Source organism: Brachyhypopomus gauderio, chromosome 13, assembly GCF_052324685.1.
Source record: "Brachyhypopomus gauderio isolate BG-103 chromosome 13, BGAUD_0.2, whole genome shotgun sequence".
NCBI lineage: Eukaryota > Metazoa > Chordata > Actinopteri > Gymnotiformes > Hypopomidae > Brachyhypopomus > Brachyhypopomus gauderio.
In genome coordinates this window covers 14,515,515-14,540,993 of record NC_135223.1, presented here as the reverse complement: position 1 = coordinate 14,540,993, position 25,479 = coordinate 14,515,515, and the positions used below count along the sequence as shown (strand labels likewise).

The 25,479-nt window shown below is 40.2% G+C and overlaps 1 protein-coding gene across 9 annotated transcripts; it reads right to left on the bottom strand.

The window, feature by feature from the left end:
- Positions 1-7,456: 7,456 nt before the first annotated feature.
- On the bottom strand, positions 7,457-24,432 carry c13h18orf63 (chromosome 13 C18orf63 homolog). Of its 9 annotated transcripts, none has more exons than XM_076971402.1 (15): positions 24,223-24,431; positions 23,698-23,838; positions 23,378-23,456; positions 20,853-20,909; positions 20,075-20,186; positions 18,883-18,924; positions 18,478-18,554; positions 17,545-17,651; positions 17,293-17,389; positions 13,663-13,748; positions 13,127-13,310; positions 11,021-11,689; positions 10,672-10,755; positions 9,205-9,366; positions 7,457-8,740 (listed from the first exon to the last, which is right to left on the bottom strand). In XM_076971402.1, exons 2-14 carry the CDS (start codon positions 23,835-23,837, stop codon positions 9,244-9,246), a joined length of 1,857 nt encoding a protein of 618 aa, XP_076827517.1. In that variant the 5' UTR covers position 23,838; positions 24,223-24,431; the 3' UTR covers positions 7,457-8,740; positions 9,205-9,243. The 9 variants fall into 9 exon arrangements, with proteins under 9 accessions (XP_076827517.1, XP_076827519.1, XP_076827518.1 ...); XM_076971404.1 differs by having other exon boundaries at positions 7,457-8,725; XM_076971403.1 differs by having other exon boundaries at positions 7,457-8,691.
- Between the last annotated feature and the right edge of the window lie 1,047 nt (positions 24,433-25,479).

Genomic DNA, 25,479 nt, shown 5'->3' with positions numbered 1-25,479 from the left:
TTTGAAAAGCACATAATGTATTTACAGAGCCTGTGTATTCATTTCCTTACATTTTATTGTATGTTTTTGACACAAAATAGTGTACATCAGATTGCACTACATCATGTATAACTACATTTAGATAAATAGGATAGTGACATATAAGTTAATTATATCAACAATGCATCTTAAGGTTTAGAAACCTGAAAGAATAGCTCCAGATTGTATATGTTTATGGATCTTGTCAAAGGAGTAATCACAAGTGACACGGTATAATATTATTTAGCATTCAAAGTCTATTTGGCAAAGGTGAAATTCTGTTTTACATTTTCAGCTAGTTCCTATTAAGTAAGTGTCAGTTGATACACACATAGCTATTCTATGACATCAACCATGTAACACACATTTAGCCTTCCTTTCTAATGTATGTACCTGTCACGGTGAGGCGGCCCCCTACCGGCCGCCTCCGTCCACAGCGGCTGTTGTTGTTGTTGTTTGGTGACGTCATGTGCGTCCCTCAGGTGGGCGGAGCCCGTGATCCGTCTCACCTGAGGGTCGTTTGTTTGCCTATATATGTCTTGTCTTTGTACCAGTTGACCGCTGGTCATTATATCCTTAATTTGGATCTATTGCACGGGTTTTAGGTTTGCACACTTTATATTAAACCACCCTTTTTCCCTGAGACTTGGCGTGATCGCTTCCTTTTTGTTGCTCACACCTGCCCGTCACAGAATGACCAGCCACCCTTCGGAAGCCGCCGAGTCTCTTTTTCTTTCTCCTTCGTTCGTGGTCATGTCTCGTGGTAAGTGTTTGTCTGCGTGGTGTTTTGTTTGAAGAGCTCCGCCGTGCTTTTGTGTTTTGTGTGTGTGTGTGTGTGTGTAGCACGGCGAGGACCAGGGCAGTCTGCCCTGAGACAGCTCTTCGTGTCCGTTGTATGTTGCGGGAGTTTCGCCGTGCGCTTGTGTGTATGTGGCACGGCGAACACCAGGGTGTCTGCCTGGTGGACTCTCGTGTGTGTTTTGTATGTGTGTACGGGTGACGGACGTGTGGACCAGTGTGCGTGCTCGTTATGTTCTATGTTGACTGTTTTATGTGTAACGCGGTTGCCGCTCGTCACTGTCGCCTCGCTCCCCGTGTGTCGTGTGTTTAATGTGGGGAGCGACTGCGGCTCTGAGCGGCGCGCGTCACTGTGTGTGTGTGTAAGCAGAGCGCGCATGTGATGGGTTCCGTCTGTCTGTTTGTACACCGTTTTTTGTTTGTCTAGTATTTGCGTGTGTTTTGTCTTAGCGTGTTGTCAACTGTTACATGTAATTCCACGCATGCTCCTCCCCTTAAATGTGTGTTTGGGGGGGGACCGGCTGTGGTCCCGTGCCATGGGGTGTGGCACGGAGGGCGTCTCTCCCGAGGGAGGCCCTGAATAGGGTAGGGCGCATTTGTGTTTCGTGTTTGTATATATGTATGTGTGTGGTGTGTGTGTGAGGTTGTGTTCCTTGTGCAGGTGCTTCTCCTTGGCAGTGTTCCTGGACCTTGTGGGGGTCTCCACCTGGCAGGAGCCCCCTTGTGTTGTGGGGTGACCGGAGCCCGGTCGTGAAGAGCCCCTCCCTAGAGGGCTGGGGCCCCCGGATGTTTGGGGACCATGGGGCTCCGGTCTGAAAAGCTCCTGCTGAGGGAGATCCTCCCTCCTGCCCAGGGTGACCAGGAGGCCCTTGGGGCTGCTCCCTAGCCCGCGTCGGGGGTGCTCTGGGCCTCGGTCTCTGGCGCTCCTGGGTTGGGTGGAGGAGTCCACCTTGTGATGAGGGACCCCGGGAGGGGTTGGCTCCCCCAGGAGGCTGGGGTGACCCCTAGCAAAAGGCAGGGGTCAGCTCTGGGAGGAGGTAGGTCCAGGAGCCACGCCTCGGGGAGGTAACCTGCACACACACACATACGCTAAGGACGACACAGGAGCCATAGCTACTCGTCCTCACACCTGTGGGGCTCACCGGCCAAGGGCCGGTTAGGGCGCGAGGGCCCTGTGACCGACCGGGGCGTGGTTATGTGTTGTTAACGGCCCAGTCGGTCCAGGGTCCCGCCCAGGGAGGTGAGCTGACTAATGTTATGTGTTTTGTGTTTCAGCTCGTGGACTGCAGGAGGTGTGTCCCTGCCTGTCCTTGCCTTCCTGCCCCTTCGTGTTGTTGTGCAGCCGCTGTGTGCCACACACCCAGTGGAGGGGAGTGCGGCTTGGTGGGGGGGTCTGTCACGGTGAGGCGGCCCCCTACCGGCCGCCTCCGTCCACAGCGGCTGTTGTTGTTGTTGTTTGGTGACGTCATGTGCGTCCCTCAGGTGGGCGGAGCCCGTGATCCGTCTCACCTGAGGGTCGTTTGTTTGCCTATATATGTCTTGTCTTTGTACCAGTTGACCGCTGGTCATTATATCCTTAATTTGGATCTATTGCACGGGTTTTAGGTTTGCACACTTTATATTAAACCACCCTTTTTCCCTGAGACTTGGCGTGATCGCTTCCTTTTTGTTGCTCACACCTGCCCGTCACAGTACCACATTTTAAACTGATACACTTGCAATTTCCAGTCTGTTGCTGATATAAGTGCTTCAACCTGAGGATCAAGTGCTGTATTGTTTGGGTCTGTCATGAGCTCAAGATCCTACCAAGAGGGATAAGCCTCTCTGTAATTCCTGTTCCCACCTGTCCTGTCACCTGGGCAATAATGACACGGGCTGCTTCCATTTACAGATTTTCACCTAATCCATTGCATTGGGAGTAGAGACAGGACTTCCTTTGTAGGGGCACTCAGAGGCTTACAGGGATATTTCATTAATATTTCTCAGGATCATGCAAGAACAATGCTAGCTTTGTGGGTCCCACTTCTCAGTGCCAAGTGCTTCTGAATTCACTGGACATTGCCAGCATTTTTTACACAATAGAAGTAGGAATGTTTCTAATGCTTCTGGAATTAGGCAGTAGTTCTGTGAACGAGGGCTTTAATTCTACACAAGAACTATGTGCTTCCACTGAGCTATCTAGGTGCCAAAATTAGTCTCCCCATCCCCCCTCTGACTTCAGGCCCAAACGGAGAGCATGCTGGCCAGCAAGTCTCTTAAGGTGGTATTGAAAAATCACTGCACAATGAGCTGGAGATTCTGATTTACAAAACTTTATGTTTTCTGGGAAAAGCTTCAGGCCAAAATGGAATTAGCCTTTATGTTTTATTTCTTTAAGGAGACTTAATACATTTTAAGTTCTATTCAAATAATTACCCAAATACATGTTTTGTTAAATTCACTGACTTCCCTCTAATTAGCTAAATACTATTCACTAATGTGAGTTTGTGTGAGATCCAAATGAAAAGACATAACATGCTCAGTCCAGGTGTTATCATGCCGTCTCCCCACAGTGTACAAAAAGGAACGCTGGGAGAAAGGTTGTTTGTAGATTAAATTCATCATGTTCATTCTGAAGGGCAGACAAAATTCACTGCCTCTGAAAAAGCATGAAAAGAGACTTCAATTGATTAAAATCACTGACTGTGGATAAGACAGATGAATAAACCATGTCAATTGTAGATGCCTCAAAAGACCTTTCACATATTAATATAGAAGAATAGCAACAGCCATATATTCTGTTTTATCTAAGATGATGCTAAAATATGGTAGTGTAAGCCATTTTTTGTGGTATATAGTGAAGGTCATGTGGCTTTAAGACACAAACGTCACAGAAGGAAAAGTCATTCAGGAAGCATTCTAGCAGTAATAGTTTAGCAGGAACAAATGTGCCTCCACTACACTTGCACAAGGCATCACACATTCTGTGCTTTTTCATTACTTCAATATAGCAAATGATTAGAATCTGTAATATTCGATGCTTTCAATACTGAAAATATCCTGAGGAACTGAATCAGTATCCTGGACAAACAAATCAAATTACGTGCCAATTTGTCTCAGAAAGTTGACACATGCAAGCAAGCTGGCTTGACCTATCTAGGCTGTGTCATGGAGCCCCATCCTCAGAACCACACTTCCCAGCAGCCCCAATCACGAAAGATCACAATGGACTGAGTAGTAACACCTATTTATATAAATAACTTTCACTCATCACACTTCTGAAGTATTTCCACTACTTGTTATAGTGTGCTACTGATCATTTACCCCTCGTTTAGTTATTTATGACTGCTGAATCTGGTTTAGTTATTTATGATTGCTGAATCTGGTTTAGTTCGTGGACTTTCGTATTTTTCGCTTGACCCTTTGGATTTGTTTGCCTGATCTGTCTTTTTGGAATTTTGGCCTTTTGCCTGTTTTTTGACTTTGGGATTTGTGCTGAGAGTTTTGTATCTGACTGTTCTATATGCTGTGGTTTAATAAACCCTGTTTCCCCTCTACACGTCCAGAATTGTCTCAGGATGTTACAGGCTGCAGCAAAATCGATAAATGTTCTCACGTCCTTGTGCAAAAACTGGGCTAAAGGAGTCCAGTGTGGGCACATTTTGTTTATATCACTGATGAACATGGCCAGCCCCTAGATACGACAAAGTCAGTATGCAAAAATAAGTGTAATAAATCTCTCCACTGCAAAACAGCCACTCGGCTAGGCTGTTGCCCAAGAAGCACCCTGATCTCTACAAAAAAAAAAACAAGTTAGCAAAGATAAAGGCTATGCAAATGAGTTTTCTTAAGTGACTACTGAAATGTTCAGTTGAGAAATTTAGTTGGGTTAAGCTAATTACTATTCTTGCCAAATGGTAAAATATCGGTGTATAAAACTGAGCATTGGGTGTACACTCAAAATATGATCTTCCTCTTTAATTTTGTTACTCATAACTCGACTTCATCCAGTCAGCCTATCATTACATTTGTGGTAGACAAACAGAATCAGGCAAGGACTCCAAAGAAGCCTAAAGAGACTAAACCGAGCAGTCCAACAACGAGACTGACAAACAACATAAAAGTTAAACAGGGAAAGAATCTCCCTATAAATCAATTACAGAAAAACAGTGCTTGAAGTAATAAACATTTTTGTATGATTTCATTTAAAAATCAAACTTTTGCAATCACACAATCCAATAAACATTTTCTGTGCAGACGTGAAAGGACATCACATTTTTGTGGGGGTTTTATATAGTTTTTAACGTATAGTTTTGGTATCAAAATGAAAATCCTGATATTGTATCATGACAAGCGTCTATGGCTCTGTCTGTGACTATTGCTCAACTTCACATATATCCACATCCCTAACATGTCAAGTTTTAGAAGTGCTTTGCTTTCCTAGTGTGGAATGACATGAGAAGGCTGGTAATGTTTCACAGGGAGCTAGATTACAGCAACAGTGACTTGGCTTCAGCACCTCTCCCTCCAGCCACATCATCTGACTGACACCAAAAACAACAGTCCAAGACATATACAGGATCATTTAACGTACCAATGGAAATAAAAGGGAAGATATTTTCTAAATAACATCAGTATCTCAGCAGGTTTCCTGCTGATCATGTAACATGTAAAACAATCCTAGCATATTCATAATAACAAGCAGATGTACTGAGACTGTTCCAATAGAATGTCAAAAAATAACCAATGGTATTTATCAATGTTGCTCTATGAAAGTAATGGATATGAAATGCTCCAGATAACATTTCTTTTTCTTGAGGCACTCTAGCTCAACAGAGGCCATTCTTACATTTGTGCCAGAGTTCAGAGTAGAGAAGCACAATGGACCATTTTTATGCTGGCCACTGACCACCATAAATGCACAACTTATACAAGAAAGTTGGCGTTACGAAGGGGTGGGGGGCATTTTTTATATTTCACAATACAGGAAAATGTGTGCTTATTGGCTAACAACGCTAGCTCTACCGCAATGTCATGAATGCATTTCACATATTCTGTGTGTTGTAGAAAGTAATGCTTTTCTTCTGCTGCAGCTTTGCTTTGTGTAACACCTTTGGTAGATTAACTAAACAATTCCGTTAGGAACTCCATGGATGTGAACATAGGACATTATATATCACATCACAGCATTAATCATAAATTACTTTTATTCTGCAGATGTGGCAGAGACGTTTTGTCCCAAATGAAAAAAATGGTGTAATGTAACATCCAACACAAAACATCCACCACAGAAGATGATGACCCAGCTAAAACAACAGTCACTGTCTCTATCTGAAGCTTTGTCTCCATTTGCTAACTGCTTCCTGGAGATTTGTTTAAAGCAGTGCAGATGGTGCCAAAGACTAGGCCGTGACACTGCCTGAATGAATGCCACAGAGACCCTCTTCAATACACTTGACTCCTTTATGCAGTCACCCCATATCCACCTACTCTTTCCGCTCCAGTGCTCTCTGAACACAACCTTACCATTGTCCCACTGCCAGCATGACTTTCTCCACCCCAACCAATTCAGACAGTCATATTATGCACTTCACAATTCTGCTTTCTTTCCTTAGCAGAGTTGGAGCTTGAGGAGCTGTACTATGTACTAAAGACTGAATAAAGGCCTACAGATATACAGCATATGGAAATATGACATGGCAAGCCAACATAACTTACTGCTTTTGTCCTTAGTATAAAAGTATATTTAAAAGTATGTTTGATAACAGCATGAAGTACAGATTTATTAGTGCACAATTAAGACTACAGTATATGGAAAAAGTTGATACACAAAAATCTTTAAACAATTACATCTTAAGTAAAAATAAAAAAACACCATTAATTCCCTTTGAGGGAGTGGAGAATTTTTAAATGACCAAGGGAAGCAGCTTATGCTGTTTTCTTTTGAGCAATCTGCACTCTGCGTCATTCACATATGTCAGTGAGAAGATGGCAAAGACAGCTGGGACTAGTCAGGACTAATTTGCACTAAACACCTTGACCACAGTGGAGAACTGACATGGGGAGCCGAGGACATAAACGGTTAATCGGACCTCTCTGAGAAGGACGAGTCCAGTCAACCTCCAGCTGCTCCACGTTAAGGCTCCTCTCTTTGATATTACACACATTAACACACAGCCTTCTGAAGTCATTTATGTTGCCGGTGGCACAAAAGCCTGCTATACTTACATGTTGTGTAGGTTGGGTTGTTTTTTTTTTTTTTTTTTTTAAAGGAAATGGATCGGCAAGCGAAAATTGAGACTTGAGACCTTAATCTGTTTTTGATCAGTAGTGATGACAGGTGAGTGAAGTGTATTATTATGCATATCTGTTTTGATTCTTCAAAAGGGCAGTTTGGAATTGTTCTGTTTTTTGTTTTTTTTTTTCTGTGAAAAAAGGCACAATAATTATATAAATACCACAGCATTTTATGGGTGTTTCAATTTAAACGTATGATAACAGGACAGACCATAGTTTTATGTAAGCTAAGCATGTCCAGTATACAGTTAAATTGCTGCTAACAATTTCAGTTACCTTTAGAACACTATAGTGAAGAGGGCATTAAAGAGACTAAAATAAACTCTGCCCTACATAAAAAGGACAATCAACTTTTGACTTTTATTACTTTTTTTTTACTCTTTAAAACAAGAAATACCAACACCAACTAGAAACATCAACAATCCCTACTTGGTCCCTTAAACATGTTATGTTTATAAAATCCACTCAGTATGCAAGCTGCTCTTTTGCTGGCACTAGGTTTTCTCTGGACAATGATGGACTGTATGCACTTTCCTCCTGGACTACATCTCATTATACTTGAAAACCATCATAAACTTTAATTGAGCCATTACATTCGCAACACCCATTATCCCCAAATTGGTGGGACACCTTCGACCAATGTCTGCCAGGTTAAAGGGCAAGTAAACAGCGGCTGTGACTACAACCTACGGGCCTGAACTGTAAGGTGTGAGCATGACTCAGCATGTTTCAGATGGTGGAATGCGTATGTATGCCCTGTGGCGACTGCCTTTTAAACGCAGGGTGTTTTGAAGAACCAGCAGCCCGGAAGAGCAGGCGGCTCAAGCTGAGTTGACACTTCGTCCTCCAGGCACTTGAACGAGAGCCCTTTTTCCTGATAAAACTGTGACAAATTCTTGACAAAATGATAAGAAATCTGAACAGACATTTTTAGTGCACTTACATCAAGGACCCTGTAACAAATTACTGAAAATTCACCAGGACATTGCAAAAGGCTTTGGCAGGAACAGAACATCTAGGGTTACGTCTTAAGACCTTAATGCATAAATGTGCTTAGACACAGCCACTTTATTTTAAAAAATATTTCTCACACCACAGGATAGTTTTCCCATGTGCTTAAAGGCTAACAGCAAAATGGTTCACTTAATTGCAAAAAATATTTCTCTTCTGTCGCCAGCGACACATCAGTAAAGCTTATCCATATAGGATAATCACAAACAGTTGTCCTTGAACACAAGAGCACGAGTAGGTCTGTTTCAAATTAAAATCTTTTGTTGTATAATATGCAAAGCACTTTCAAAACAGTTTGGAAAAAAACAACATAATTAAAAACCTTCAAATTTGCACAAACCGAATGCATTGTACAGGTCGTAACTCTTTTGTAAATAAGGCGTGTTAAAAGGGCCAGACAGCACTGAGCTTTTGAAGGACTGAAAGAGACTCGACCCCTTCATTTGCCACATTGCCTGGGTCAATTTGCATTTCAGTCAACATCCCCAGGCTCCCCTGCCCACTGTCCTCTCTCATTAAGAGCAGCGTTGGTCATCATCAGAGCTTTCCCTCGCTCTTGCATCACATGCTGCCAGCGACCTGCACACACTACCCACGACCATCTGAAATCTTCTCTGTACATCTAGTTTTAAGAGTACTGAAAGATATTCTAGTCAAAACATTTTCATACAGTTTAGTTTAAATAAATAGATTTGAAAATGATAAAACAACATCGTAACAAAACACATTTCACATTCATGCCAAAAATACACACATAGCCAAGTCTAACAAACGAATTTATATAATTGTTTTTAACTTTACAAGAAGCCAGACATTGCTTGACACAAAACTCTTAGAACGTGCTTTGAACAACTAATACAAACAAGTTTAAACCAGTATAAAACACTAAAGCATTCTCAGATGTAATTTTATACATTTCTATGTTAGATATCTGATGTCACATCTACATAAAACAAAATGAGAGATCATACTAAATTGGTCCTAGTAGACGAAAATGTGCTAGAGCATAAGTAGATCATATGAACAGTGCACAGGTCTCCTCTGAATTAGTGCTATGACTAAAATCTCTGTAGGCAGGGTTTCCACTCTGGTGTGGATTACCTGATTGAAGAATCCTGTCTGAATGGCAGCTGCACTGCCTCACGGCTCACACAAGCAGTGCATAACCTTTGACACCAACTCCTCCTTCTTGTCTTTTGAGCGCACAGACACCCCTTGACTTCTCAGCCAGGCCTGCAGAGTAGCCATGTTGATCTTAGCCAGCTGAGGGCAGAAAAATACACCCTTAGTCTGCAAGTCAGAACATCAGTTTTTATTTGAATCTCACTAAGGGTTTTCGACTTAGTGTTAAAAAAGTGGTTCACGGAAAAATTGAATCCTAAACATAGTCACTCATTCAAAACATTATATACATGATATTATATTCTTCCATTTTGCACTGAAGTTACACATAACAAGTATGTCTATATACCCTTTTTCCTGTAAATATATTCCAAAATCTTCATATACACACCTACTGTCAATTGTAACAACCAACTCTTTGGTACATTTTCACCATCAAAGTTTGGGAGTCTGCACTGATGAATATGATCAAATTATGTAGGAAAAACTGATTCTTCTTGTCCAGACTGGCTGCACTCCATATTACAGTTTTCAGCTATGCAGTGAACTTTGTTTATTACAGATGACTGTAAGTCATACTGTGTCCCACACATTGGCAAAGATGTGTGATTTTACTTTGAATCAGACATAGTTTGAGTATTTACTGAACAGATTCTGAATAAGACAGACTACCAAGACTACCATTACTTATTAGCTACGTTTGCCTCATAGCTCTAATGCAAAACAACAGAAGCAAACATACGATACCAAAAAGGCATCAGATGACTGACTACATTAAGAGGATTGGAGAAAATTGTGTAAAATGTTTTTTACATTTTTTGACAAATCAGTCTAAACTAGAGCTAAATCCCATTCATAACAATATAAACCACTTTTAGAAGGCATCCTGGGGCAAATCATATTGATACCAGATCATGAGGTAACCATACCCTGTGAAGAATTTGAGTGAGCATTTCATTATTATTCATGCATTACTTAAGTATTCAAGTCATTTAGTGCTGTGTGAAGAAAATGTGCGAATCAGTTGTGTATAGTTCATTGCTTCACACTTCATCTCTGTGAGGACATTTTTCCTACAACGAACCATCACAATGATGCATTGCCTCGTCATCTCTCTTAATGGCATTTAATCCAGGTCATGAATACATGCCAAGCTTGTAATGGATTTCATTTACAGACACAGCCAGACAATTCATTTGGTTTATGGGCAGCAGTCCGGTGGGCTGATGGACACTAAATCAAATTGGTTCACTAACACACACACACACACATTATGTTATAAATATGGGTATTCATGGAGATTGAAGAATGAACAAAGTTACACTTAAAACATGCTTGACATTTTTTTATGTTTTAATCTTCATTGTTTCCATTAAAACAGAATGTTTAGTATGTCTTAGTATGCTGAGAAATAGCCGATGTCAAACAGTTTAGTTACTATATTACCTGATTGCTTTTCGCATATTTTACTATGTCCACATCCTGTATGGCGACTTTGGGTCTCTTTGGGTGTGATGTGAACACGTCTCCCTGTAGCAAGACAGCATTAGGAGTTGTTAGCAAACATATCTGCGCTTAAAGAGAACCATAACAACAGATGGGATAGTGGGCTAGATGGTTCTCATCACAGACATGCACAAATGTTGGCTACTGAACTGCAGACTAATCAGTGTGCAATCACCACTGTCTTTGTAAATCAGGCACCAATGATTACAGTCACATAGGTTTGACTGTGCCCAGCTAATGTACAGTAACTTAAGAGACATGTGCTACCATGTAGAATCCAGCTGCTTACCCCTCTGTTCCTGGGCACTTCAGGCGTAACCAGGGATGGAGTGTGATGTGGTGGCTGCTGGGTGGACATGCCAACATCACTGTCTCCCTTACGGCCCTTAAAGAAGGGCAGAGACACCCTGTGGAGAGCTGACCCACTGGATGGTGGTAGAATGGTGGATGGAGCACAGGGGGATGAAGGAGAACAGGAGGCAGGATGTGATCTTTTAACTCCATGTCTGCATGCATGCTGGTTTTGCACTTCTTCTTTCTTCTGTTGTTTCTCTGCCAGGATCTTAGTGACATTAACATGGCGACTGAGAGATCTATTTTTGAAGATGGGCACCAGTTTGGGTACGGGAAAAGCAGGCTGGCTCCGGCCTTCTGAAGGTTGGACGGCAGAGACCAACGCGGCAGGAGAGCAGCGGGGCAGGAGCGAGGCGCCTGCTGAAGAGAGCTGGCGTGTGTCCACGCCATGCTGATAAGAGGACTTTAAACCAGGGCTGGGGGTTTGAACAGTTCCCTGTTCTCTGGTTCGGGTTGTCTGGCTGAGGCTGCTCAGACCTCCAGGCTGACTAACCGGCCGTTGAGACCAATTTAGCATACCCGGCGGGCAGCTGCTTGGGAGCTGGGTCAGTACAAGTCTGCTGGAGGTTTTGGTTGTCAAGTTAGCAGGCAACACACCAGAGCCCTAAAAAACAAGGTCGAAGGTAGACCTCATAAAGTAAACACCAGTCTGTTCATACACTTTTTTATGGGGAGACACTAAACAACTTTTTCAGTTTGCCAGATATAAAATACAAAACACAGCTGCGGTTCAAAACCTAATTACAGCAGCTTACTACAGTGCAATAGCCAAACATAAATATAGTTTAACAGATCCTGAAAGTACTATGCTTTAATGTTATGACTGCATCTCATGGCAGTCTACTCTACAAGAACCATGGTCTAATCACGATCAGTTCATTAAGTCTGTTACGACGTGATCGTTATCAATCATCGGTGTTCGGGAAGATTAAAACGCCCACCATCTCTACCCACTGGCACTAACTTCCGGGAATTGACACAAAGTGCTGTTCCATCATGTTCCTCTGCATTTGTTATGGTTTAATAACACCACAGTGAGCCTGGGCCAGTGTAAATAAAGCATGTTTGTCTGGCCGACACGGACAGTTTTCCTCTCCATCTGTGGACTGGGAACTAGGCAGGAGGAAATGACCTAATGGAGGGTCAGTTATTGCTCTGCCTGGAAACACTGATGTTCCTTGCAATTTATGTTCTGTTGTCACCTTATATTTTTCAAATGGTCTGGAAAAAAGTGTATTTTGAAGGATTGCTTATATCAGACAGAGCTGACATACACACAGACTGTGGGTACGTTACAGAGAGAGAAACCCTTCTCCCTACTTTCTCTGCGGTTCTGCGCTCTGGGTTTAATCAGTAATTTATCATATACGAGCAGAAATATATCTCCAATTACTCGGCACTAGGGCAGCTTGACTATAATTATTGTTGCAAAACAGGGTCAGATGATATTTTAGTTTGATCAATGTATTTGCCTCAGTTCCACAGTATGACAAAAACACACCAGCATATTTGAAATGGACAAATGAACCATTCCTGCAGCTAATTATTACAGCAGGAAAAACTGTAATCTACAAAGAAAATTCACAATTATGGGTTTCAATTGCAGAAATCTACTTAAATTGTACAAATGTACTACTGTTCACGCTCAAAGCTATATTTCCATATACTCATTAGGTATGTGCCAAAATGTTTTGAGCTTTAATTATCATTTTCCCATGCAGCGAAAATGGGCCACCATTCACAACACAATTATCTGCACACGAGATATTTTATCTTAACAGACCTTTCAAATTGTTGCATAGCTTCTAAAACAGACCTTTCAAACTGTTCAAATTGTTACATGCCTTATAAAACAAACACACACACACACACACACACACACACACACACACACACACACACACACACACACACACACTAATAAAAATGAAATAAAGAGGGTGCATTTCACATGAATGCATATAAATAAATAACATATTTAATTACCTAAGTAATAAATAAATGTATGTTTGCTCATTGAACATCAATGGCTGTCTCATACCTGAGAGTGAGGTCTGGTCAATTTGGTAGTATGGTAGCAAGGTTTGCTGGTCATTCGTGCAGGGAAGCCACAAATAATCTCAAACTGGCGTCGTAGGTCTGACATAAAGGATCCAAGCGCCCCCTGCAGGTCCACTCGAGGAAAGCACTGCACTGGCTGTGTGCGTATGCAACTCAGGGGATATCTGGCCAATTCAGATGTTAAAGATACAGACCTAAAACAAATAGTACCTAATGGCAACAGCTGAAAGAAAACTAAAAACAATGAGACTACATTTTAAGTTCATGTTAAGAGAAGTAAGAAAATTTCCTTTTTTCATTTTCATTTCCTGTATGTTTCAATAATACCTGCAGTGACTGAATTAAGTCAGTGTCTGAACCAACATTATGCTTAGGTGTTAACATTCAGTGGATATTGTAAACTCATTTAGAGATTAATAATCTAGATCTGAAACAGCATAAACATCCCATTCCTTTAGGAGGTAAATGAAAAACTCCATTTGATTGCAGAACAGCCAGTTACATTATGAAGGATACGTGAAAAGTTTCTTGTCAAGGAGTTTGAAATACACACTGCAGTACACCACCTCGTCTTCATTCAGTGGGGGCAAATGATATCCATACTATGTGAGGCAGAGAGAAACGCAGAGACAGAGGGCGAGGGAGGGGAGGGAGGGAGAGAGAGAAAGAGTGAGAGAAAGAGAGAGAAACAAAGAAATACAAGAAACAAAGTAGTCCATAGATTAGTTTTCTACAGGGGATTCAGAAATAATACCTTTATCTGCATTTAAATGAATTTATATTTTTTACTTTGAAGAACAGTACATGTCAAACATTTAATATGTTAATTCCCTATCACACTCACATGTGGCTCGGGGACAAGTCTCGTGTCCCCGCTTGTCATTATCTAACAAAGGGTTTGTGTTTTTACAGACAACACACAAAGAACCTTTTGTCAAAGGCTTGAGTGTGAGAAATGAATTGAGTTTACAAATTTGTCTACATCTCATTCGATAAGTACAGGAAGTGAAAGGGAGCACTTCAAAAAATTACTTAAGAGATTCATATAACATCATAGGTGTCTTAATTAATGCAGTAGAATTGCAGCTTCAATCAATGGACAGCAACGGACAAATGTGTAAATTTCAATTAGTGTACACTAAATTATACATACAAAATGCCCTGTCAGCATACAGAAGGATTTGTTTGTGATCAAAGGTTAGATCAACTTCTATTATAAACAAAATGAAAGTTCAGCACACAGTAACACACATTAACACAAACATGCACGTAATTCCGCATGCACACACACAGTACTGCAAAAGCCTCAATAACATTGGGTCAGATAGCTGTCATTTGAGTGTCTGGAAGTGAAGGTGATAAAACCCTTGTAGAAAATACAGAGCGAATGGGAAACACATGGTGGAAGAGGCCTCAAGCAGGAATGTATGAATAGTTTAGAATGAATAGAAAGAGAGAACTACAGTCCCTTCTGTTAATAAAGTTACTATTCATTCTATTCATTTATTCTTCATTTAATTTAATAAATCTCTGAGGGGTTAAATTCAAAGTAACTATGAGTAGTAAACCGATGTGTAAGATCACAATTTATTTTATTTTACTCTTTTCAGAGGATAATGATGTCATTTTATAGGACCACTGTGTATTGTTTCCTTAGACCCACGGCACAGTGGAGTCAAGTTCCAAAATGTCCTCATATGAGAGCATATTTCAAGGGTTTTAGTTGAATGAATGAAGCATGCTATTTATAACAGTAAATGAAAGTGTATGGCAATGAGCATCAGAATGGGGAAGGTGATTTAAGTGACTTTGAACTTGGCATGGTTGTGGTGCCAGACGGGCTGGTCTGAGTATTTCAGAAACTGCTGATCTACTGGGATTTTCATGAACCACCATCTCTAGGGTTTACAGAGAATGGTCCGAAAAAGATAAAATATCCAGTTAGCGGCAGTTCTGTGGGCGCAAATGCCTTGTTGATGTCAGAGGTTCGAGGGGAATGGCCAGACTGGTTCGAGCTGATAGAACGGAAACAGTAACTCAGGAAACTGAGGCTACAATTCACACAGGCTCACCAAAATTGGAGAAGATTGGAAAAACGTCGCCTGGTTGAAAATTGGAGAAGATTGGAAAAACATTGCTTGGTCTGATGAGTCTCGATTTCTGCTGCGACATTCAGATGGTAGGGTCAGAATTTGGCATCAACATAAAAGCATGGATCTAGCTAACAGCTAAGACACTATGCAGGAGCCTCAAGCTCCCAGGATATACACAAAAGCTCAAAGGATACACACGTACACACACACACACACACACACACACACACACACACACACACACACACACACACACACACACACACACACACACATATATATATATATATATATATATATATATATATATATATATATATATATATATATATATATATATATATATATATATATCCTTTTCTTGGAGGTCTGGGAGCCTGAGGGTCCTGCATAGTGTCTTAGCTGTTCCCAGGTTTGCACTCTTCTGTTCTGGACAGATTTCAGATGTTGTTCTTGGGATCTGCTAGAGCCATTCTCATCACACAGCAATCACCATGGGAACCTCTGCTGCCTTCACGTTCCAGATCTTTTATAGCTCTTCTCTCAGCCCTTGGTATTTCTCGAGATTCCATCCTCTATTTATCTTGCATTCAGAGCTTGCTCCTGCACTGCCATGATTAGTGCCTCCATGATATGAAATGCCAGCCTTTTTCAACCATTGGTAAAATTTTTCCATATCAACCAGTTGGCCAGTTGTACATACCATGCAAGGGTTTCTGCTCCCATGATGGTTCCTGCTCCTCCTCAGGTATCTACTGTCTGAGGTACTCACTAACCACTTCATCAATTGGGACTATCATCCTGGTGTACTCCTGGTTGTTTCATCCTGCATAGTTGCTGATGGTCACTAGTCCTAAGCCCCCTCCTTCCAGTTAATGTTCAGTCTCAGAGTGCTGGATGAGAGTCTGTGATGAAACCCTCCGTGTACTCTGAGGAGTTTCATTGTTTTGATGTCAGTGGCTTATATCTCCTCCGTCAGCTGGGTATCTGATGACTGGTAGAGTGTAGGTGCTGACAGCCCAGATCTTGTTTTTCCTATTCAGCTGACCTCTCAGGACCTTCCTCACTCTTTGTAGGAATTTGGCTGTAGCTGCGCTCCTTGTGGTCTCTTCTTGGTTCCCATGTGCCTGTGGGATGCCAAGTTACACGTATTGCTTTCAACATCTGTTTTATTTCCTCCTGGTAGTACAATTACCTCAGTACTAGCTACCTTCTCTTCCCCTGTAACCCTCCGACCACATTTATATACTCTTAATTAAATTCATGTTAATGCTGTATATTCTTGTGAGTTGGATTAATGAGTCGTTCATGCATACAGAGTGACATCATCCATGTAGAGGTGACTGATGGTTGCTCCATTGTGTACCAGTATCTATAGCCAGTCTTGATGATTGGTCAGTCTGGAGTGTGTGTGTGTGTGTGTTTGTGTGTGTGTATGCATTAGATATTAGATTAAGATACTAGATTGCTTAGGGGTCACTCACAGACCTAAGTGCCTTGGGGTATTCTAGCTTCTCATATACCTTTCTTTGGATGATTCCATCTCTTGGGATTGCCACCTCTATAAAAACTGCTGTCTTTTATCGTATCTTCTTGCATCTTCTCTCCTATCACAATGTCTGGTTGATCTGCCATGTTTTGCTTATCTATGTAGAACTGGAGGTCCCACAGGATCTTAACCTTGTTCTCCACTACTCTCCATTTTTACTTGGGGGGTGTCCAGCTCATTTGCCTAGCACATGTTCCTGTGTATGATCCCTGCCACTTGGTTGTCTCCACACTTTCCCTGGCATCATCTTGCATCCTCCTACGAGGTGTTGGATTGTTTCACAGGTTCCCTTGCACCGTCTGTATCTTGGGTCGTGTCTGATGTGTTACACCTTTTCTTCGATTGACCTTGTGTTTAGTGATAGATCTTGTGTTGGCATGATCATTGCTTTTTTATGAATGTTTTGATACATAGACATATGTACATGGATATATGTGGAAACACACACACACACACACACACACACACACACACACACACACACACACACACACACACACACACCATGCTCATCCAGTGTTTTTGAAGCTCAGTGTAAGATCTGAATGGGCACTCCTGAGGCATCTTTCGACTGATGCTGATGATCTGACCCTTCTTCATGCTAACTTACACACACACACACACACACACACACACACACACACAGAGAGAGAGAGAGAGAGAGAGAGAGAGAGAGAGCACAGCTTTAGCAGAGTACTATCAACTTGTTAATAATGTGATAATGTTAATAATAACCCAGTCATGGAGGAGACCTACCTTGGGAGAACATAACACCAGTTATTTTGCACTGTATTTTGAAGAACTGCCTCTTTGTTGCTGAGAAAATATTTCACCACAAGAGGAGGCACATCAAAGTCTTCCAGCTTGTGACAGAGGATGACAACATTGATGATGATGATGATGTCATTTTCAAAAATAAGTTGTAAAAACCTGACAAAACATTTACATTCTAAACATCAAGACATCTAATTTAGTTCTAAAAATCAAGGTTTTAAATACAAGCTGTTTGAATCACACACCAAGGAAAATACAGATTACGTACTGCTAGGCTGAAATGCACTATGTGCACCCATTACACTGGAGGGAGCCTGAAGCTTGTTTTATCTATTCAACTCAAACTGAATGTGAGAGACACACAACAGTAAAGCATGGCAAAGGTTCATCCAAAGCAGGTGTGATGTTACTGGTACTAAGGTCACATTATTATGTATGTCAAAGGTGTTTGCAGGTAAAGGTCAGCACTTTTTTCAACATTTTACTGACATATTATGACTCCTAAAGTATGTTAGGAGTATGAAATTTTATCACTCCTAAAGTATGTAGGGGTCTGAAATAATCTCTCTCCCAAAATATGTTTGGGGTGTGCGCTACGATAGGCTTCCCTTTAGTTTTTGAACATGCTGGCTTGTCAGGTGAACTGACCCAAGATTCACAACAGTTTAGCCTACCACAATATTCATTAATTTAATACAGCATACACATGTAAAGTGTGAGTGGACTATTCTTATCTTTCTGAGTTAAAAATTGAATCTATGTTTGAATCTATGTACATCATGTTCAAACAGTAAAATTAAAGAAAATTACCTTTAGAAATCTACCTTGTTCAGCAGGTTCAAAACGGTACATTAAAACGATCTTGCATGGAGCAAGACTTAATAGCAGTATCAGTACTTGAAAGTTACTTCTTACCACGGCAGGGGGAAGTCTTACAGTGCTGGCTTCAACACTAACACACAGTTGAGTTTCAGTTGCACTCAGATCCAAAACTGTCAAAAAAACACCAAATTCTAAATAATGCATGTGTAAGAGATCTCATTCAGATCAGGAGATATTTACCATGTTGAAACAGGTTTATTTTTTTACATGAACTATTAAGTAGTACACATAATAAGGTCTAGATTTGATGGAGCTATTTAAACCAACTGGTAAAATGCCATGCAACATGGGATAAAGGGAGTTTTATGAAGCAATTATTGCATAACAGTCATTACTGTGTAACCAGAATTTCACCCACTAAACTCGAGCTTCTAAGAGTAGCTAAGAGTCATAGTATTGCTTCAGACTCTAAGGTCAAGATATATAGCTTCCACTTACCAATGCCTATCAGTTTTCCAGCATCAGACAGGAAGTCTTTTCCTGCAGAACACAGATTACATGAGTGTAAGGGAAATGGTCAGTCAGCCCTTGGCTTGAATTTATGACACAAATAACATAGTAAGGTTTCAAATACTGATACAGTGAAATTTTAGCTCTAAAATAACATGTTAAATTAAATAAAATTGACTGTGCATTTTGGTAACATTTGTGAAATTAGCATCATATAAATAATCACTTCATGCACCTTGACAGTACTGTCAACCTCTGCCACAGAATAAGGCTATCTGTTGAAAGAAGTTGTCAGAACTTGTATCAACAAAGCTCGAGGCCACACAAAGAGGCAGTTCCATCATAGAATGTCCTCCAGCACAAGGGCACGGCAAAGCACATGCACATTTTAGCACATCTCCATCGACTCTATTCCACACAAAACAAATTCACTAATATTTGTACACTATATAGGAAAATCTATTTAGCCTTTCTGTTGCACTGTTCCATGTCAAGTCAGCGGCAATGCGTGTACTGATTTCTGATTGATGATGATGTATGAATATGAATGAGAATAGAGTATTTATATGGTGTGTTGAAAACAATGCACCATATAACATGAAAACAACAATGTTACTGAACTTGCAAACTAGAGGTAAAAAAATGTGCTCCAAATATAAACACAAGTGCATATTCTCATATGTAACAATAGGATAATATAAAAAATAGTTTTTTTTATCTTGAATCATCAATTATCATTATTAGTGATATTTGAAACCATTTCAAATCTGCATGCAAGATGTCTCCTTTAGCTGATAAAAAAAAAAAACTAAAGGTGACAACACATCTAAGCCAATTCCACTCACCACACAATTGGGAGAAAAAAGATTAAACAAAGATATTCATTATTTTTTTTTATTGTGCAACGAGGGTGAGGAAGGATGCCGATACAGAAGTGTTGCCTTTAAAACAGCGACAGGCAAAACATCAACACACATTAGAAACACTCACATAAACAAGGATCAAACAAACAAGTGGAACACATAATGGTGACAAGACAATACAGGTGCAACAAATGAACACACAGAATCACACCCATGGAAATACATACATGGACAAAGACGGACAAAACCACATACAAACACGCCTGAAGGGAGGGTTCAGGGGCTGTACCATGACATTGATATTGGAGCTGTCTAACCTGCAATCAGATACTGGCCTGCTCTGTTCCAGTTAGGGGCCAGTCTAGCTTTGATGGAGTAAGACAGACATAGTTGCAGTGTGCCAGGCAGAACCCTCTGAGGAAGACCTAACTGAACTCCAACATGTAAAAATAGAAAGACTGGTCACAGAGATTTTAAAAGTGTAGACATTCCATATTACGTTGTACACAATATCTAGAAATTAACTTACTTGTAGTGGGAGTGAAGTTGGTTTTATACATTATTTCTACATTGTTATGGTACATCCATCTATTCATCACCCCAGGTATAACACTGACTTATGTAAATTACACAGTTAATTTTTACATGGTTAATCCAGAGATTGGCTACATAGTTTACTGAGTATGTTGTTTTGCAAAAATGTGCACTGACAGCAGTGTTACTTGCATACTGTCTCACTTAATGTTCAAAGTATAGATTTATGCTATTTTATTATGTGAAAGTACAGAAGTGCCTTAAACAGATGGAACCCTGAAACAAGTCAATGCCCATTTAAAGTAATTAAACCTTTTCATCCTGCTCGCCCAAATCAGAAGAAGTTATCAATACAATTACTCCTACCTATAAACACTTGTAGTGTTCTACAGAGAATTCATTTTACATTTGGTTTTGTTTTTTCCAGTTAGAATTATTTTTAGTTAATGTTAATGTTACTGTCATGTCATGCCATGTTCCATACAGAAAAAAAAAATTAACAATCTGATTTAGTGCGTTGGTTGTAAAAGTCTCAATCTACCTCTTTAAATCCAAACTAACCTGTAGACCATGGCTCTGAACATATGCCTGGATTGTGCCGCTCTTGAAAAATGTTATCTAAGGTAGAGTTCAAAGTGTCAAAGACAAAATGAGAAGAAAGTTAATAATATAGGAGCTAAGTAAAGATTAAGGACTAGATGATGTGAAACCAACAACTACGAGATAAAATTCAGTAACACCTCTATGAATATACATATATATAAAAAATCTACCATTTATCTTTTTTTATAACTTCCAAAAGACGTCGCCTTTATCTCTTTTGGCTGTTCGAGATTAGTTATGTAAGGACAGAGCAGTCAATTATTTACCAGCATTGCAAAGTTGCTGAAGGCTTAGACTGACAAAATGAATTCAATGCTTTTGTGACATTAATCAGATCCACAGCAAAGGCCCCACAGCAGAGTTTAGGTGGGCAGCTCATTAGCTATGTTTGAGACTTCCGTTCTGTGCCGTTGCTTTATGTTGGCCTACATCCAGAAAAGGAAGAGGGTTGACAGAATGTCTGGAATTTGCACCAGCTACAGTTGTGATCAAATTTATTCAACCCCCACTGAAATAAAGTGTTTTGGCCAGTTTGACATTGATTTTGATCATTTCAGTCATCTTATTTACAATTATATCAAAGAGGCACTTATAAATTAGACAAACATAACATAATATTTATGATGGAATAACCACAAATGTCTTTACTGTGCTCACATCATTATCAGTTTTATTCAACCCCCTAGTGACATTATTTTTTAGTACTTAGTACAACATCCTTTTCCAGTTATGACAGCTTTCAAGCGTGAAGCATAGCTTGACACAAGTGTCTTGCAGCGACCTATGGGTATCTTAGCCCATTCTTCATGGGCAAAAGCCTCCAGTTCAGTCACATTCTTAGGCTTGCGCACTGCAACTGCCTTCTTTAGGTCCCACCAGAGGTTCTCAATTGGATTTAAGTCTGGTGATTGCGATGGCCACTCTAGAATGTTCCAGCCTTTCATGTTCAACCATGCTCTAGTGGACTTGGATGTGTGCTTCGGATCATTGTCCTGTTGGAAGGTCCAACGTCTCCCAAGCCGCAGGTTTGTGACTGACTCCATCACATTTTCCTCCAAGATCTCCTGGTACTGAAGGGAATTCATGGTACCCTGCACACGTTGAAGCTTTCCTGTACCATTAGAAGCAAAACAGCCCCAAAGCATAATTGACCCCCCACCATGCTTCACAGTAGGCAAGGTGTTCTTTTGTTCATAAGCCTGGTTCTTCCTTCTCCAAACATAGCGCTGGTCCATTGTCCCAAACAGTTCTAATTTAGTTTCCAAAACCTGTTCCAAAACCTTTGTGGCTTGTCCACATGACTTTTGGCATACTGCAGTCGACTTTTCTTGTTCTTTGGAGTCAGCAAGGGGGAGCGTCTGGGCGTTCTGGCATGGAGGTCTTCGTTATGCAGTGCGCGCCTTATTGTCTGAGCTGAAATTTCAGTGCCCACATCTGACAGGTCTTTTTTCAGTTCCTTAGCAGTCACGCGGGGATTTTTCTCCACATTACGCTTCAGGTAGCGCACAGCAGTCGCGGTCAGGATCTTCTTTCTGCCACGACCAGGTAACGTTTCCACTGTGCCCTTTAACTTGAACTTGCGAATGATACTTCCGATAGTGTCTCTTGGAATATTTAACAACTTCGCAATCTTTTTATATCCATTGCCATTCTTGTGAAGAGCAATAACCTCTTCTCTTGTCTTCTGGGACCATTCTCTTGCCTTCACCATGCTTGGAAACACACCAGTAGATGTCTAGAAGGAGCTGAGTATCACAGTCCTTTTAAATCTGCCTAATTGGTGCTTATCATGCTTGATTGCTGCTCGTTGACATCCACAGATGTTTTCAAAACCTGATGGAAAACACTGGAATGAACCTCTGTTCTTAGGAGTGGTAGTCGTAAAGGGGTTGAATAATTGTGTCAATGAAGAAATCACAAAAAGGCCATTTAATACTTTATGACAAAAAAAATTGATGCTATCTTAGTTGCATTTAGTTCTTTAACAAGTCCTTGTAAGATTTCATTATGAACACAATTACAAATGTGCACTGAATTCCATAAAACCCTTCGCAGCATTGGGGGTTGAATAAATTTGATCACAACTGTATTTGGCTTCTCACGAACCATGTCTCTGCATGGACGTGTAGGCACGCACACACTCACATGTATTCACATACACACACGCAGGCTCTCACGCAAAGGCATTTCTACCAGCATGGTAGAAATGAAATCTCACATGCATGCACAAACTCATGCAGGCACACAAGCACAAATTAAAAGGATGAGAATATCACCAAAAATACACACAAAACAAATAAATGTTATGCCCCCCATGGCTTTACAATAATTGTATTTCAATTTATCATGTGATCACAAAAAAATACCTGCATATACACAGTACTACTTCCTGCATAGAGAGGCTTATCATAATGTCATTTTGGTGGCTATGTTGCAAAAAGCTATACATTCACGGCTGAATACAATCTTAATGTCATACTTACAGCCATTATAACAATGATCTCCCCATTAGAGTCCAGCAAAGGTGAAGCAATAATGTCTGAATACAAAAACAAAAGTTCTCTGAAAGAGTGAATTATTTTAACATTAGTTACACATAATTTCACAGATGAAAAACACAATTTGTTGACAGCAACTGACATAATCTGAATCACTGACCTTATTTATACCTATAATTTAATAAATAAATATGAACTTATAGACACAGACTGTGAAATCAGATAATACTTCTATTTAACTAGTCTTTAAATGTACTTAAAGTTCAGTCTCAGGTGCCTACTTGGTGTGAAGCTGGAGGGCTCACCTGCAGGTTTTCACCTGCGTGTTTCTTTGCTCTCCTTCGTCTCCATCAGAACAGCTCTGACAGGACAGAAATACACCGCACAGCTTCCTCAGGTCTGGCACAGTCACGAAGAACAGAGACTGCTCACTTTGTCCGCTCATACTGCAGCCAGAAGTCATAGACACTGGATTTTACCAACTTGTTACAAATACTATTAAAAGAAACTTCAAACTTCTCCTCATGTTTAAAGATAAAATTACTTTTTTTGCTCTGAGGTATTCAAAAATATTGTCTAGGACTATGTTTTCAAATCGTTTTGCATAAACTTTTGATTACACCAAGGACAGAATGGGCACCTGTGCTACAACCTTTTTAGCTATATCTAGGTATCTAGGTTTGTGCGTTGGGTGGCGAGGCTTTGGCTCTAGATCACAAGCTGCTAACTAGCTAGCTAGCTGTAGCTGGTGTGTGGTAATGTTCAAACTAACGCTAACTAGCTTGTTGGCTAAGCTAACAGTTTAATAAATTACAATGAAAATAACGTACTTGCTTGTTATAACGTAAGTCACAAACAACTACAAATTGGCTGAAATATTAAAACTATCTAAGGGTTATTCTTATAGACAATATATATATATATACAATCAACTGCTAATTCAGGAGCTGCTATCGCTAACCACCATCACTCAGTCACGGTTATCTAGTAACTTCAGCGATGAGGGCGAATCATTTACGGATCGCGTGCGGCACTTTGAGATCAAATTTTAATTCAGTCACGTCACACGCACGCGCACACACGCGCGCACGGAGAAATTACAACAGAATCTTTGACGTAGTAAGCATATCAGTAGTCACTTATGAAATATTCAAATCGCTTTAATCAGCATATTAATAAATAAGCAATTTAACATTCTCCTCTCCCCCTTCCTTTTTCCCCTTTCTGAATTAAAGGCAGGCCTTAGTAAATTTACATAAGCCTACTTTTCCTACAATATTTTTTACACATTTTAAACATGGTTCTGTAATGGGAGGGGTAGGGATGTTTATAACATTTTTTAGAAACAATGCAACCAATAATAATATAATAATTGTAATAATAATAATAATAATAATAATTGTCAAATAGTGGGATCATCTGCTTTATATTTCCATGAACTTGTGCATTTCTTAATTGATTATTAATTTATTATTGAATAAATTGATTATTGAACAGCACAAATGGGCCTCCATAAAGTACTGGGCAGCAGAGCCCGAGGTAGCTAGGTTGGTTAATGAACTGTGACAAGAAGGTTGTTAGAGCAAGGATGCTAAATTCAAACAATCTGTCATTATGGTATTGGCAAAGCACTTGTCCCTGAGTACCCCAGGTGGTCTGCTCTGCTTGGCAATTTACACTTATTAGGCAACAAATTATGCATTTCTGAAAATGTGCAAAATGAATGAAAAATATAACTTAACAAATTTACAGGCCAAATTCTGATAAATATATTCATCATTTAAAAAACTATAAGTGTCTTATGATGTCATTTAAAGGCCCAGCAGAATTATGCATATCACGGGTAAATTATTAACTCGGCAATAGGGGCAACAACATGAATAATACTCTTATTTTACTTCACGAGAATAAGAATAACTTGCCATGTTATGTCTGACTTAACTTAAGATTTTATGCAAATGTATAAAATGTTTGTTGTGAAATGTGTAGCCATGGTTGTAGACTATTTCAATCGCAATGTTCAGATCAGAGACCGACAGTCTCTGGTTCAGATAAACGTTCATGAACTTTAGTCCCGTCATTTTGGA